The sequence below is a fragment of the Hemicordylus capensis genome, chromosome 3 (genome assembly GCF_027244095.1).
Source record: "Hemicordylus capensis ecotype Gifberg chromosome 3, rHemCap1.1.pri, whole genome shotgun sequence".
In the NCBI taxonomy this organism is placed as follows: Eukaryota; Metazoa; Chordata; class Lepidosauria; order Squamata; family Cordylidae; genus Hemicordylus; species Hemicordylus capensis.
This window is the reverse complement of record NC_069659.1, coordinates 285,912,345-285,929,201: the sequence shown is the minus strand read 5'-3', so window position 1 is coordinate 285,929,201 and position 16,857 is coordinate 285,912,345. Positions and strand designations below refer to the sequence as shown.

Here is a 16,857-nt window from a genome sequence, read left to right as displayed (position 1 = left end):
GGTGCCTCCTCTGAATCGACAAAGTTCCAGTCCTGTCTCTTGAGCATGCTCAGTCCACAACCCAGCAATGATGAGCTCCAGCACAGCGGGAAAACAATAATCTCTTATAGATAAGTGAGATATACTTGTAAAGCGTTTTGAACACTCAGATGCACTATAAAAATGTGAAGTATTGTTTTAAAATCTCAACACTTTGTGATTTATCCTCTTTATTGCCTCTCCCTCCAGGCTCTGTCAGGTTAGGCCTTCTGTACTGTGTTGCTTAAATATGGACTCTTGGAAAATAAAGGAAAAGAAATACTTTGAGCTTCATTGAAATGCAGCAGAGCAGAGAGCTCTTTGGAGTGACAAGGGTGGATAAATGGTAGATAAGAAAAGCCTCTGCCTCTTCCTAATGGGGACAGCAGGATGCCTGAGGGTATGATAGGCCTGCACTCCTATTTGGTTCAAGTACAGTCCTGTCTTTTGTAAACATCCTAACATGGTTCTTTGCTAGACTTAGGCTTTATTTGTTGTGTTAGCACTATAGCATGAGAGAGATAATGTAAAGTAATAACTTGGAGGCTAGCGTTTGCTGGTGAGTGTGTGCAGGCTGCCTGAAGAAGAAAAGCTGCTACATTGAAGTAGATCCAGTAAAAGCTGTGTAAAGTATTTGCACCCCTGTTCATTTTGGTGTGGTTGAGGAGGATTGAGATGCAACTTGGGGAAGGCATGTCTCTCATGAAGCTGTGTAAATAGGATGAAAAGGTCTAAAATAAAAAACCTCTGTGGATCCAGAAACCAGCTGGTACTGCATGCCATGAAATGCCTGCAATGTCAGTCCTTCCTACTGAAATATTCAAGTTGTACCTGCCTGATTAGATACCCCAATGGCTCATCTCTTCCTTTCTGTTTCTTAGGAGTTTCTTGGATCCTCTTTCTGGTTCTTATGCCCAGATTCCTACACCTACTTACACCTTTCTAGTGCTTATTTTGAAAACTTGCAGCTTACAGCTTCTGTCTCATTTGCAGCCCCAGGGTGCCGCTGTTTCCAGTTCTAGTTTGTACCCCTGTGGCCCTGTTGCCTGTTATGCTGCTTCTTTATGGTTCCTGAGTTTCCCTGTAGTCAGAGATCTCTGTGCCTGCATTGTTCCTTTCAGCAGCTGATTTCAATTTGCTTTTTTAAACCTATGATACAGCAGGACCTTCCAGGCTGCTTCAGGCTAGGTTGGGGACTTATTTGAGGTGGTATTTTGTTGCTGTTTTTTGCTAAATAATGTGGTAATATCCCTATCTTGGCTGGTGGATTTCCACATTAAACTTTGGTGCATGCATAGGAGGGCCAAGCTAGATGTGATATTAGAGTTCCATGTTTGTAATTTCTAACATCTTTTTATTTCAAAAAGCAGCTGCAAAGGGTCTGATCTGGAAGTGGGATGAGGGTGGGTGGGAATCCATTGCCCCTGCACTGATTTCTAGATCCAGATCACCCCACCCCCTTATCTATGCCTGTTTTTTGAAAAAAGTGGTGGGAATCATACAACTTCTCCATGTTATGTCTACTTTGACTTGCTATGTACCACATAATTGCCCACATAAAAGTTGTCCATGATGAGGAACCATTAAGTCTGTTGCAGTAATCCATCCATCCCTTTCCTATCCCTTCTTTTGTTGTATTAACTGTTATAAGTTTTTTTTAAAAATGTTGTTCTGAAAACCAGTACATAATAATAATAAAGGTCTGTTTCAATAGAAGGGACAAAGAGCTCTCAAAGGCTTTCAGATTTATTGTGACATGAACTTTTGTGAGCTATAACTTTTTTATAGGATTCTTCTCTTTCTCTCCTGGATGGCAGGGACTGCTGGACAATCCCATCCTCTAATGCAGTTCCTATAGTTCTAGTAATGGTCAGAAATTGTGGACAAAGCCTTTGCTGGTATGGGTGTAGGATAACATCTCCTTCCCAACATCTCTGACCCCATATGGTCATCAAGTTTGGAAATTTAATATTTTGTCCAATATACTTTTGTGAAACTCATGTAAAGCTGGAATTCTCATATTTTGAGTGTGCATGATTTTTGCCGTTTTGAGTCTGAAAAGGAGGTGAAGCACTGAGACTTCAAACTGATTCTCTAGTCTGAGAAGACTCTTGTTTTCTCTTGATCGTAAACTTATATGTGGAATCAGTTTCTAGGTGATGGAAATCTGTGTGTTTTTGTTTAAAGTGGGTCACATGTGCAGGAATGCAGTCAAATTATAATGGTGACAAAGTGCCGGAAAGAGGAGGGGGTCTGAGGAGCAAAGAAATGAGCCCCAGGCAATGGAGAGAGAGCTGGGAACACTAGACTCTGGCCAGGCCTAAGGGCCAGGTTAGAGATTCTGCCATGCATTAACAGTCACAAGAGCTGTTTGTTTAAAGGGGGCTAATTTTTCTTTTTCCTTTAGGGTGCTTTGTCATCTTTAAACAGTACTAGTTCTTGGGAAAAGAGCAGGATAGGTGAGATAAAGATAGCTACATACCTGGATGCCATTGCTTCATACTTTTCTTCTACTCTGTACCTTATTGGACTTTGTAGTTACAAATGCTGTCTGGAAAGAAAAATTCTAGTTCCTCCTTAAATTTAAACAAGCCTCTTGCAATCTTTGCTTCATTTAACAAGGAGAGGAGAAAAAAGTGTCTCTTGTGCCTGAGGGGAAATGTATAAGATAATGGGAAGGGAATCACTGCTTTAGAATCCATAGGAAGAGATTTGAAATGTTATCAGACAAGCTTTCCATTCTCCTGAAAATTAATGGGGAAACTTCAAATGGGATCAGGATTTAACCTTAATTCACTTGTTTAAAAACTTATGCTAATTATTCATGGTAAAATCTGTGTTAAAAAGTTAATTGATAAACTGTCCTGGGCAACTGTTCTGGTTTTAGTAGCATGGAACTTCAAGCCCACCAGTGGCCAGTGATTAATATACTTCCAGTATCATTTGTCCTAGCATGGCTTGTTAGGATAGGAAAAGAAACTGTTTAAAAGCAGCACCTTGCTGTGCATCTCTGTCCATTGTTTTTAGTCTATTCTATGCCTCTTAGTTTTTGAGTTGTGTCCGTTGATGCATGAAAAGAGCTTTCTTCCTTGTTAGCCCCCACAACTAATGGGGAACCAGACATCTTCTATTCAGTCTCATGCTTGATGGATGGAATTGCTAGCAAATCTCCAGTTGCAGACTTTTTTCTTGTTTGCGGGGAAAGCGCAGTTCATGTTTCCACTGCTAACCATAACGATTCGTTTACTGTGATTTGGTAGATACAGAGCAGGCTATATTTCCAGTGTGAGATGCAATTTAAGGTGGTGTCATGAAGAAGTGGTTGGTGACTATCTGTCCTTTTGAAGGCAACCAGATGCTGGCCACAATCTTGTAGAAAATACAGCACATTTAAACATCACAAATTTCAATGAGCCTTAGTTGCATGTAGTTGCGCTCTGGGCAGTGGTCTCTAGAGGCAAATGAGTGGTCTTCACTTGCAAATAGAGTGTTCAGTATATCCTTGTTTCAAGAGAGGAATAACTCATAGGAGGTTTTAATGGAGAGTGGATTTTCCTGTGTTTACCTGCTTTGCTATTAAAGTTGATCTAGACTAACCTCTACCTAATGTTGGTTGTCTAATAGACCTGGCTATAAAGACTCAAAGATAATCTCGAATATATTATGATCTGTTTTTTAAAACAGCTTATGGCAAATCTGAGGGGTGTTGGCTGAGTTATTAGAAAATAGAATAATAGTTGACTGTGCCCTGGCAGAGCCTTTAAGGCCCAGGTGTTACTGATGGATGGTGCTGCAGGCTAGTCAGGCCATGCAATTTTGCCCACTGGTATTATCTCAAGGAACAAATACTCATCATGATTTTTGACAACATCTACCTCCTAGAGGTGGAAAATTGGTGATAGTATTGTTGCACTTAGAGCTTTCTGTGTGTTATCCCCCCACCCCCTACTGGAACAATCAGAGTGAAATTGCAGTCAATTTCCACAGAGAAAAGGGTTAGGGTAACAATGAACAAATAATTGTACTCTCTTCATGGAGTAATCCTTGGAGAACATTCCTGCCAATTTTCATTTCCATTCCTCTGATGTCAATACAATTTTATAGCAATCCTTGTGTTCAAAACTTTTAAAAGCTCTTAAAACGCCCTTGCAAATTTGGCTGTCGTAGCCCTGATGGTCAGGACAATAAGCATGAGAACACACTGAAAACTGAACATATTGCAATACTATCACCTATTTTCCATCTCTGGGGGTGTAGACCTGGTCAAAAATCACCATGAACATGAGCAACCCCTCAGATGGTACCAACCACCCAGCTGGCTCATGTACTAAATGAAGTGTGTGGTGTTCATATATAGAACCATCAAATGCAAGTTAGAGCTGTACAGTACAGAGTGATGTAAGCCAAAAAGGATGTCCCTGCTACAAGGAGTATACAATATAAATTTTAACATCACAAAGATCACAAAGTGAAGGGAAGAAAAAGAGAGGCAAGAGTAGTGAGAGTAAACAATGCAGTTATACCTCCTTAGGTAACTCCCCATCAAAGTGGTCACTAGCTAACTAGCCTAACCTCACCTCTCTAGTTCTATGAGAACAAAAATTCCTTCCAAATTTGCATTGTTAATAAACAGCCACAATAGCTCTAGTTGCTGTAACCTGCCATGCATTTGAAGGGTCGGTGCCCATGAGCCTGGTGCTGGAATGCACAGAGCCAGGACAAAAGCATTCCTGCAGTTTTGTTCCTCTCTCTGTTGCACATGCCTGTCTAAAGTAGCTTTCTTTCATACACAGCTCTTAGGGGATTCTCTTTCTTTCAACAGTCCATTGGGTGCTAAATTTAGACTCTAGCCATCCTCTTGGTAGTGATGGTTAAAATAAAGCCTCCCTGGTCTCTGACTGATCATGTTCATTTATGTATGTATTAGAAGCATTTCTTTTTGGCTTCAAAAACAAAAGTCCCTTCCCTGCCTACTGCTTTGGACTGCCACCATCTTGCTGTCTTTGCTTCTGGCCCAACAGATGGCTTCAAGCTTTGAGCAATTCTTTTGGGCTTGTGCCCCAATCTGAGGTTTTGCTAGAAGAAATCACAGCTCCCCCCCCTTCCATGAATGAGGCAGGTGGGGGCTGGAATTTGTTTTTTGTTTTTTAAAAATTTTTACATTTTATATCCCGCTCTTCCTCCAAGGAGCCCAGAGCAGTGCACTACATACTTGAGTTTCTCCTCACATCAACCCTGTGAAGTAGGTTAGGCTGAGAGAGAAGTGACTGGCCCAGAGTCACCCAGCTAGTTCTATGGCTGAATGGGGAGTTGAACTCGGGTCTCCCCGGTCCTAGTCCAGCACTCTAGCCACTACACCGAAAACTGTAGGATATGTATCAAGGCTACAGGTGCTTGAACTGCTTCCTGAACTGCTAGCATAGAAAATATGAGAAAAATGTTCTAGTGCTATAATAAAGGAGATAAAATGGGAATGGCTTTTAAAAAATGGCAGCAGAGCATTTGATACAGTATTACATTGGAAAGAGACATGATGTCCTTGTTAAAGGGAAATTGGCAATGGGTGTGTTCGGATATAGCATGAAACCTTGGGTAGAATAATCCCGCAGACAATTGTTCAACTGCGGTTTGGCAAATTCCAGCTTTTGGGTAGAGGGATCCCTCCCTCTTCCTGGTCCACTGAGGCTGCATCCCATCAAGCGCCATACCATGCATACTGCCAGACTGCGGGGGAGGCGTCATGACGTTGGTAAAGAGGCAACCATTGGCCATGAACTTCGAGGGGGTGTGCCCAGTGCGATTGTGCCTTTTTAGCATTGATCACCAACCCTCAGCAGGGAGAAGACGTTTTAATCCTGTCTTCGCATCACTTGCACCATTGCCCTTGCAAGAGCCCTGTAGCCATACAGTCTCTCACAAGCACAATTACTGACACCAGGGGATGGTGTGGGGCACTAATTTTCCTTTATTCCTGGAAGGGATCATAATGACTTCCTAGGAGGGAATATGTATATGAGGGCAGGCAAAGCCCTCATATGTATATGAGAACAGGGGTTTGGTCCACTGTGACAAAGGATTCTTTTGGACTCATGGACAAGCCAAGCAAAATCAGTTCTCTCATAAGAGGGCTAGTCCACTGTGGAGAACCAGAGGCACCATGTGCTTCGGATCTCGATTGGACTGCACTCTCATGAGGTAGGCCATCCAACTATAGGGGCCCCCTCTGATGTGCGGCTCCCGGAATCTTTGGTTAATAATAGAACTCATACTTCATACCTTCCCTTCTTCACTCAACCCTTCCAGACTTCCAAGGAATCCACTCCACTCCTTGTGTCCGAGCTCTTTTGGGTGGGCAGAGTTGGACCACAGTCAAGTGGACCGGGCATGGACCGGCATTGCGGCATATGTAAATTGACCACCACTGGGCATCCTGGGGCATGGCACCTGTGGATTTGAGCGATTCCTGGCTAACCAGGTGGCTGTGTGGGGCAAAAAATCCCATGGATATGTGTTTTGGGTAGACCAGACTGTTGGAGGGGGTGCTTGGATTCCTGGTTCACAGCACTCGCCAAGACTGGGAAAAGTGTTGCTGGTAGTACCCTTAACTGGGGGTTGCATAGAACTAGCAACCAGGCTGGGAGGCAATAGCCCTCCGCTCTGCATGCGTGGCTCCATGGCCAGGCACTCTCATGAGAGAGTGGCCCTTGAGAGACGGGAATGTGCATTGCATGTTTTATCACACAGGGATTTCGTGCACATCCCTTTTGTCCCATTGGACAGTCTCACTCATGAGGTATGGCTGAGATGACATGCGTGCACCCCAGGGGAAGGTCTTAGGGCCCCCCTTCCCCTGCAAACTGGTACAAAAATGAAAAAAACCTAGGATCTTTCTTTTAACCTAAACTTTGGGTTATCTTGTTCATGGTAGATCTTCCTTTCTGTGTGGATGGACAAGGGGGGCCCATAAGATGCAGGGGAATGCAGGTTTTCTCCAATGTGGTTCTTTCCCTTTTAAATGGATGGATGCTAGGGACGTGGTGTCCCTATTGCCAAGCAGTGGTGGTGTGGAGACAGCAGGGAGCAGAGACGGAGGGCGGGGCAACAGTTCAGAGAGATGGCTAGCGAGAAGCGTGGTCAGTGAAAAGCATGGCCGGCATAGAGCTGATTCATTTCTGGACTGCGCTGAGCCGCCTCCTCTATGGTTTTGGGAGGAGCCACAGTACAAAACCCAGGTTACGGCGGTGGTGGAATTCGAACAAAACAATGGCCATTTGGAACTTGAAGCTTCAGCAGTGAAACTCACTACAAATCTGAAGGTTCAGTTTCAGGTTTGGGGATGAAAACAGAGGCGCAGTTGGGTGATGAACTGTGGTTTCACACATTTGGATGACCACAAACCCGAATCTCTGACTGTTTGCCTCCAGTTTGGCATTATGTCAGAATGCAGCCAGTTCATTATATTGAAAGGTAAACCTTCGAGTTCAGAGGATATTTTTCTGGCGAGTTCGTTTGGATACTCATTCTAATTTATATATCTTTATTTTGTAGTATTAATTACACCTATATTTTGTCCTTGGGAAACTGCATCAGATCTATGATCTGACTCAGTATTTTTAACACTGTTAGGCAGCAGTTTTCCAAGGTTTCAGAGAGGGGTCCCTCTTATCTCTACTTGGAGGTCAGGGATTGAACCTGGGACCTTCTGCATGAGAAACAGGTGCTCTGTTACTGAGATATGGTTCTTCCCCAGGGAACTATGGTGGTCCTTTTGATTTGCTCAGAGTGGTATGTTAGCTTCACAGCAACCCTGTGAGATCATGACCTATGAGCAAGATAGTTGAATGGGGATTTGTCATCTGCATGGCTGAAGATGTGATAGATTCTCCATACTTTTGGATGCTCATTTTTATGCTAGGGCAAATTATTATTTAGTTGTCTGCAAGACTAGTCTGTGGTTGCATAGTTACTCTTTGGGCCTGCCATGATAGTGACCTAGTTTATAATTCCTAGTATATATGTAATGTTAGTAAGTTACTTTGCATTATGTTAATTGAGGTTGAACAAACTCTGGAGAGAGAACTAGAAGAAACAGTTAAAGTTAGATGTAGTCAGCTGCTCATTTTCTACCTTTGGAAACTTCCTCAGCCATTACAGTGGTATTGGGCAACACATTCTGTCTGTACTGGATCTGGGCCCACTTTAGGCTCTAGAACGTAAGAACAGCCCTGCTGGATCAGGCCCAAGGCCCATCTAGCATCCTGTTTCGCACAGTGGCCCACCAGATGCCGGCGGAAGCCACAGGCAGGAGTTGAGGGCATGCCCTCCCTCCTGCTGTCACTCCCCTGCAACTGGTACTCTAACTCAATGGTAGAGTTGCCTGATTTATTGGTGCCTAACTCTCTCCTCCCCTCTTCCCATTTATTCTTTCTCTACAGAGTGGCTGGTATCCCAGTGAAGGAGAGAGTCAAGGTTTCTCAGAACTGGAGGCATGGACGTTGTCGAAGAAAGCTATTCCTTAGATGGAAGCTCAAGCAAGTGACTCATTCTCTTTTCTCTTGTACCAAGCATAGGCACTTCTTAACTTTGAACACACTGAGACTGGATAGTTGGTGATTCTGCCTTGCCTGTGGCCTGATTCCATCTGCCAATATTGTAGCATTCCAACTCTGTTGGTGTTCTTCAGATTCCCAATGAAATTTTATTCCTGCTTCTACCAAATTCCATCTAGCAGTGCTGCCAGTACATGAATTGCTGGCTTTTACAGTACTTTCCAAATGTAGTTCTTTGAGGCTAATGTGATTCCTCCTTCCTAGCCATGGAGGGCACATTTCCACCCCATATATTTATTTTATTTTAACTGGGCTCTACTGTTTGGCAATCTCCTCACAGCAAGGCTATTCCCTATGCTTCAAGGTTCCCTTCCCACTGTGAGATATTGGATCAGCATTACCACAAATGCAGCATGGGCTTTATTTATTTAAAAGATGTATACAAACGTGTGTGTGTGTGTGTGTGTGTGTAAAAAGCATTTGCAAAATCATGGGTTCAAGGACAATAAACAGTGCTAATTCAGGATTCTTGTTAAATGCCAGCATAATTCCTGACACTTACAATATTTTCTCCTTCCAGTTTAATGCCCTGGATGCAGCTAGATGATGACTACCTCTACCTATCCCAGGCAGAAGACATACAGGTTTATTGGCTCCGCCCCAATGGCATCAGCTTGAAACGCTGTCCTCAGGCAGTCTTCTCTGGCCACCAGGAGGACGTGTGCCGCTTTGTGCTTGCTAATGGCCACATTGTCAGTGGAGGAGGGTAAGCTCTTTGTTGTGGAGGAAAGGGGAGGAGGGTGATGGTGGCTAAGCATTTAGCACTGGTTTATAGGTACACTTGAACCAGAGCTGGAAGAACTAGTTTCCAGAGCTCTTGCATTGTGTGACATGCTTCTGTTTTAGAGAATCTGTGCTTGGGAGATCACTAGACAAACCAAGGCCCTTGGCTAGAACTGCAGTGGTGCTGTGATTTCATGGGAATACAGAAAAGTGAAGCTACTGGGCGAAGAATTCACTTTCTTGAGAATTTAAGCTTTCGTGGTTCTGTTAAATGACATATTTCCAGCCCTTATGATTGTGAAAATGTGCTCAAGAAAATATAGAGCAATGCTTGTTGAAATCTCAGAGAGAGGGCTGAAACAGATTTCTGGTGATTGTCAGTCAGGCTTCGGTGGCCTACATCACTCCAAAATCATAATTGGTTATGTAAAGTAGCAAAAATTTAAAACATTGGAATAAATTATACATCTTTTGTAGAATTCCAGGTTTTTATTTTATTTTTGCTGTTTCACATCAAAATCGGAATTATAAAGTGATTCAGGCCACTGAAACCCTACAAGTTTCAGCTACCAGAAATCTGTTTCAACCCTCTCTCTCTCTGACTACTGAAACATTCTACAATTTTGCTCGCTGTTCTACTGTTCTTGATGCAGCTATGGATTGTCTAGGTATAGAAGTTTGCAAATCTTGGGATGGAGTATACATAGCCTTGCCCTGGGGTTGTTCCAGGGTAAAACAAAGGCTGTCAAACAATGTGCTTAGGATATTGCCAAAAGCTAGAGTCCAGCATCTGATATTCTTAAAACATTTCCCCCCTAAAGCAATATTTTAGGGCAGTTTTGCAGGAGCTCTATTTAACACATGGGCTTCACTGACAAACAAAATGTATAATGTCACTTGTATATTAAAAAAAATGCTCCCTAAATATCGGTACAAAACTGATCCTTGAAATAATTATAAGAGGTGGCATATATAATCTGTATATCTGTTCCTTTAACTGTTGTCGCAAGGGTTTCTTAAGTCTTATTGTTCTCCAGTCAGTCTTGGAGGTGAACTCTAGATGATTGTGCTGGATTGAATGTATCTGTTTATGATGGCCAAAGTAGTTATACAGGGAATGCATTCACTGTATATTAAGAAAGGAAATTATTGCCGTACTGGTATACATAATGTAGCAAAAGCACAGAGGAGGGGAAAAGCACCACGCCAACAGGTAGGAAAGAAGGAAACCGCAACGGTGCAATATGGAATTGTACCATTCCTGTTTCCTTCCTTCGTACATAATGTAGCACCAACTGGGATCTGAGTTTCTGTTTTCCTCAGAGTTGTTTGCGGGGATTCCATTCTTGCCTATAGGCATATATACGGAAACTCTGAATAACTTGAATCAGTAGGAATGGGTGAGTGGGTTAGGTTCCTAACAAAAAAAAAAGGGGGGGGGGACAGAAACAAGAAAAGGACAGTACCTTATTCTCTAGGTCTCCAGCAATGCCTCCCTCCCTCCGAAAATGGTCACATATTAGCATGTCACAAAATGGTGCTCTGCTAGAAAATGGTGGCTGGAAATGACTTTGGAAGTCATTTCTGGCCACTCAAAACCATGGATAGGGAAATTCCATCTATTTTTTTACCCGTGGATAATGAAATTGAGTCTCTAATACCCGATCGCGGATATGCGAAATCACGCATACAGAGTCCATGGATAACAAGGGCCACCTGTACTCTTGAATAATCTGGAATTGAGTGAGTTGACCCCTAGTGCAGAAGAGTAAGTATCCCATTTAGATATGATCATCATAGATACATGACTTGTGGCATTATTCTGAGGAGATGAACCTTCCCTTGCGGTTCTGTTTTTCAGAGATGGCAATATTGTCCTCCATAAGCTGAACAGCTCCTTCAGCTTCAAGTTCTTAGCACATGAACAGGAAGTGAACTGTGTGGACTGTCAGGGAGGCGTCATTGTGAGTGGTTCCAGGGACAAAACGGCAAAGGTAAGCTCACACATCTCACTTTACATCTATGCTTAAAGGGATGTTATTGGGGGGAAATATTTGGAATATTGCTGTTCTCATTCCTCACTTTGGAAGAACAATTTAAGGGAGTTTATCTTTCTCTATTTTTTTAAAAATTGGGACTCTGAAATGTGGACAGTCAGTGATAATTCATGTTTCAGATAGATTAGAACAATGCTCCTTAGCATAGAGAATGTGTAGCATGTATCCTTGATATTAAAAATAAGATTCTTTCTTACCATGGTTGCTCAGACCTGTATGTTTATACATATGTGCACCTGTGTTGTGTGTCCATGACTGGAACACCAACTTGATCTTGGGGAACTTAATATGTTGTAGTTGGGGGAATTACTTGAATGCTAGGGGAACCCTTTCCCTTCTGCAGCCAACTTTGACCAGCTGGGAAAGCAGGCAGCTTTCTGTCCAGTACAGTGATCCAATCTAACTAACATTAAACCAGAAATTGTGAATAATTGTGGATCAGGTCTGGATGAGGAAGCATCACCCTAGAGTGGGTTCACAACAGGGCAAACAGTCAGGCGCCAACACCTTTTCAAAAGAAAGAAATAACAGAATAACTAGGAGTGAATATTGATACCTCTTTTAGTTCTGTTAAGAGTGATGAGAGAAAGGGGTAGATCTTGGCTTGAGATCCAGGCTCCACACCACAGCAAGGCCTTCCTTGTAGGGAAGAAAGAGGTATCTAAGTTGGGCCATCATTTCAATTCATGAGTTCAAAACATCTTAGTTGTTGGGTCGACTCCAGAGTCCAGGATAGGGTTGTGCAACTGTTGTGCCACAGCCAGGTTCAAGCAGTAAGGATAAGCACAAAAGTAGTACTGCCCTAGAAACGTCTACCAGCAGTCACATTTCCAACATTCTCATGTCTAGGATTACACTGGGTTCTAAGTGTTTGGGCCAACTACAGGAATTTTTGCTTATATCTGGTAGGTTCTTTAGCTTTTAGTTTTTATAATTCTCAATTTTTAGCTTTTAAAATAACTTTTAATTTGAAACTTAATACCGATTGTGGTCTTTAACCAGACTTTTAACTTGTTTACTTAATTTGGTTAATTGTATTACTTTTATTGTATATTATATCTATTGTTGTGAGCTGCCCTGAGCAGTAGTGTACTAGAGGGGCGGGGTTATAAATATTTTAAATACATTTTGGACCAAAAAACGGGCAAACGGTCTAACTGGTGAGAAATTTGCATAGGCTTAAAAGACAGGAGTGTGGTTATGCTAGTAACTTGTTGCTTAGAGTCAGGGGAACTGTATGGGTGGCCAGCTTTATCTGGCAGAAGCACAAAGGTGGCAGGATTCTAACTATGTCAACACAATCAGTGGCTAGGTGTTATTTTGACTGCATTAGGGTGGTTGGCTGGTCTGTTGAAACATCTCCATTGTCATAAGAAGAACCTTGCTGGATCAGGCGCAAGGGCTATCTAGTCCAGCTTCCTGTTTCACACAGTGGCTACCAGATGCCTCTGGGAAGCCTACAGGCAAGAGCTGAGGGCATGCCCTCTCTCCTGCTGTTGCTCCCCTGCAACCAGTATTGAGAGGCATTATGCCTTTGAGGCCTATAGCCACCAGACTAGTAGCCATTGATAGACCTGTCCCTTATGACTTTGTCTGAGCCCCTTTTAAAGCCATCCAAGCTCGTGGCTATCGCCACATCCCATGGCAAAGAATTTCATAGACTATGCATGGTGTGAAAAAGTACTTCCTCTTGTCGGTCCTAAATTTCCCGACCTTCAGTTTCATTGGATGACCTTTGGTTTTAGTGTTGAGAGAGAGGGAGAAAAACGTCTCTCTGTACACTCTGTCTACTCCATGCATAATTTTATACACCTCTATCATGTCTCCCTGCCTCTTTTCCAAACTAAAGAGTCCCAGATGCTGTAGCCTTGCCTCATAAGGAAAGTACTCCAGGCCCCTGATAATCTTGGTTGTTGTCTTCTGCACCTTTTTCAGTTCTACAATATCCTTCTTAAGATATTGTGATCAGAACTGTACGCAGTACTCCAATTGTGGCTACACCATAGATTTGTATAAGGGCATTATAATATTAGTATATTTATTCTCAGGCCCCTTCCTGAGAATCCATCAAATTCAGAAGCCATCAAATTCAGCATACATGTGGGGAGAGAATCGCCAAGGAAGTCTAACACAGACATTTTGAATTTCAGAAGAGGAAACTTCTCTAAAATGAGGAGTATGGTGAAAAGGAAGCTGAAAGGGAAAATCAGGAGAGTCACTTCGCTCCAGAGTGCATGGAGTTTACTCAAAACCACAGTACTAGAAGCCCAGTTAGATTGTATACCCCAAAAGAGGAAAGGTACCGCTAAGTCCAGGAAGATGCCAGCATGGCTAACGGGTACTGTCAAGGAAGCCATAAAAGGGAAGAAGACTTCCTTCTGAATTTGGAAGGCCTGTCCAAATGAAGAGAACAGAAAGGAACACAAACTCTGGCAAACAAAATGTAAGGCAACAATAAGGAAGGCGAAAAGAGAGTTTGAGGAACATTTAGCTAAAAGCATCAAGGGGAATAACAAAAACTTCTTTAAATACATCAGAAGTATGTATTTACTTCTGATGTAAATACATTTTACATCAATGTAAGCAGGAAACCTGCCAGGGAGGCAGTTGGACCATTAGACAATGAGGGAGTGAAAGGGATTATTAAGGAGGATATAGAGGTTGCAGGGAAGCTAAATGAGTTCTTTGCGTCCGTCTTCACGGCAGAGGATACTGAACATATACCTGTTCCTGAACCAGGCTTTTCGGGGATGGCAGCTAAAGAACTGAGCCAGATAGAAGTGACAAGAGATGATGTTCTAAACTGTCTGGAAAAACTGAAAACTAACAAATCACCAGGGCCGGATGGCATCCATCCAAGAATCCTCAAAGAACTCAAATGTGAAATCGCCGACCTCCTTGCTAAAATATATAACTTATCCCTGCAATCAGGTTCTGTACCAGAGGACTGGAGAGTAGCAAATGTAACACCGATTTTCAAGAAGGGATCCAGGGGTGATCCAGGAAATTACAGGCCGGTTAGCTTAACATCCGTTCCAGGCAAATTGATGGAAAGCATCCTCAAGGATAAAATTGTAAAGCACATAGAAGTACAGGCCCTGCTGGGAGTGAACCAGCATGGGTTCTGCAAAGGTAAATCTTGCCTCACCAATCTTTTGGAGTTCTTTGAGAGTGTCAACAAGTTTGTGGATCAAGGTGATTCAATTGACATAGTCTACCTGGACTTCCAAAAAGCTTTCGACAAAGTTCCTCATCAATGACTCCTGAGGAAACTTAGCAGTCATGGGATAAGGGGACAAGTATATGTGTGGATTGCTAACTGGTTGAAAGACAGGAAACAGAGGATAGGTATAAATGGAGAGTTTTCGTAATGGAGGGAAGTAAGAAGTTGAGTTCCCCAGGGATCTGTACTGGGACTGGTGCATTTTAATGTATTCATAAATGATCTAGAAGCAGGGGTAAGCAGTGAGGTGGCCAGATTTGCAGATGATACCAAACTCTTTCGGATAGTGAAATCCATAACTGATTGTGAAGAGCTCCAAAAGAATCTCTCCAAACTGGGTGAGTGGGCGACAAAGTGGCAGATGCAGTTCAATGTTGGCAAGTGTAAAGTGATGCATATTGGGACGAAGAACCGCAACTTCAAGTATATACTGATGGGATCTGAGCTGTCAGAGACTGACCAGGAGAGGGATCTTGGGGTCGTGGTGAACAGCTCGTTGAAAGTGTCGACTCAATGTGCGGCAGCTGTAAAAAAGGCCAATTCCATGCTAGGGATCATTAGGAAGGTGATTGAAAATAAAACGGCTAATATTATAATGCCCTTAGTACTTAATATTGATGGTACACTAAAGCAGAATTTCACCATTGTATTTGTATGTGTTGGGTGTGGGAATCATGGAGGAAGCAGTGATGGTCTCTTTCAGCTCTCTTAATCTGTGAAATGGGGGTATGCAGCAGGGCCTAATGGTTAATGATGACAAAATATAGTCTAGTTCAGAAAACTGCTGCTTCCATGAAATGTCACAAATATGAAGGGCTGTTATAGTGGAAGATGGAGGAACTCTGGAATAAGATGGCGGAAAAAAAAGATCTATGCAGCAGAGCCTTAGTGGTTAGAGCCCAATGTTTGAAAGACACTCCCACTGACTGATAGGAGGGGTTTAATCAGGAACTTATCTAACCAAATGGTAAACAATGGATTGTGCTAAAATTTGCTTTTCTGTTGAAGGTAAAGAACCATTTATTTACTTATTTCATTTATTTTCAAAATGTATATCCTTCCTTTCCATCCCAGCAATAGATCAACATACCATCCTATTTTACTTCAACTATATTTAAGAACCTGGATGCATATTCTCCTTCCCCTATGTCAACATTTAAATTTTAAGCCCTTCAGGGCATGGACTTGTCTTTTTTGGTGTTTCTCTGTAAAGTACCATGCATGTGGATTTTTTAATAATAATAATAATAATAATAACAACAACAACAACCTAGTGAGGCACTACCTTGCCGTGGTTGTGGGGCTTGCGTGCTCTGAGGAAGGTGAGAGCTATGCCAGAAGTCCAACCATACTGGACAAGTCTCACCAGAGGAGCCAGACAAAGAGTGCCTCTCCCATCAACAATATGGTGAGATGTAGCTTTAATAAATCTATACAACCAGGGCTGGAGACTGCAAAGTTACTGGAAGAAACGTCGCTTAACCGAAAAAAAATACGAAAAATGCCAACAAGGAAATAATGATCTGCTATTACAAGTTTAGTCCAACTAGAAGAGGTTATTTAAAAAGAATGTACCAAATTTGGAAAGAGAAGCATCCAGATACAGAAATAACAGAACAAAGGCTAGCAGACCAGAGAAGATTCATAATAAGAAATAAAGTATTCACAGGAGTTGAGCTGGAAGAACTGCAAAGAGCAACACAGGCTCAAGCTATGGAAGAAGAATTACCACCAACAGAAGAAGTGGCTCAGGCGCAGGTGGAGGAGGTGTTGGAAATCGAGGATGCCACTGTTGCTGAACTGTTTCAAAATCAAAACCAGGCAACCTCCCCTTTGCCTTCACCTCAAAAACCTGAATGCCGTTTAACAGAAAAGCAACAAGAACTAAAGCAAAAAATAACTGAGCACATGAACCAAACAACCACCAGGGTTCGACTTCCAGCTCTAAAAACAGTTGCCAAAAAACAACCTGCTCAGGCATTAAAAGATGTCAGTGCTGCACTTGCAGAAATAACAACCAATAATTTGCAAGGAACAAACCAACTAATGTACAGTGCAGCAACAATAACAACACAAGAGCTCGGATATAAGATCAATGGACCTGTAAAAAAAGAAAGTAGTACATCACCTAAATGGAAGATTAGAATAGAAAATAAAATCGCCAGACTTAGATCAGATGCTAGTAAATTGAAAGATATGAAAGACAAGAAGCTGAAGAATGAAAACA

General features: G+C 42.4%; 1 protein-coding gene across 2 annotated transcripts in view; it reads left to right on the top strand.

The window, feature by feature from the left end:
• FBXW4 (F-box and WD repeat domain containing 4) overlaps nt 1-16,857 on the top strand; it is a 134,658-nt gene that overhangs the window by 9,208 nt on the left and 108,593 nt on the right. For both annotated transcript variants that reach the window (XM_053311207.1, XM_053311208.1), the window contains exons 2-4: nt 8,454-8,549; nt 9,148-9,333; nt 11,212-11,344. In XM_053311207.1, the coding sequence (XP_053167182.1) occupies nt 8,454-8,549; nt 9,148-9,333; nt 11,212-11,344 (415 nt within the window). The remainder of the gene's footprint in view (nt 1-8,453; nt 8,550-9,147; nt 9,334-11,211; nt 11,345-16,857) is intronic.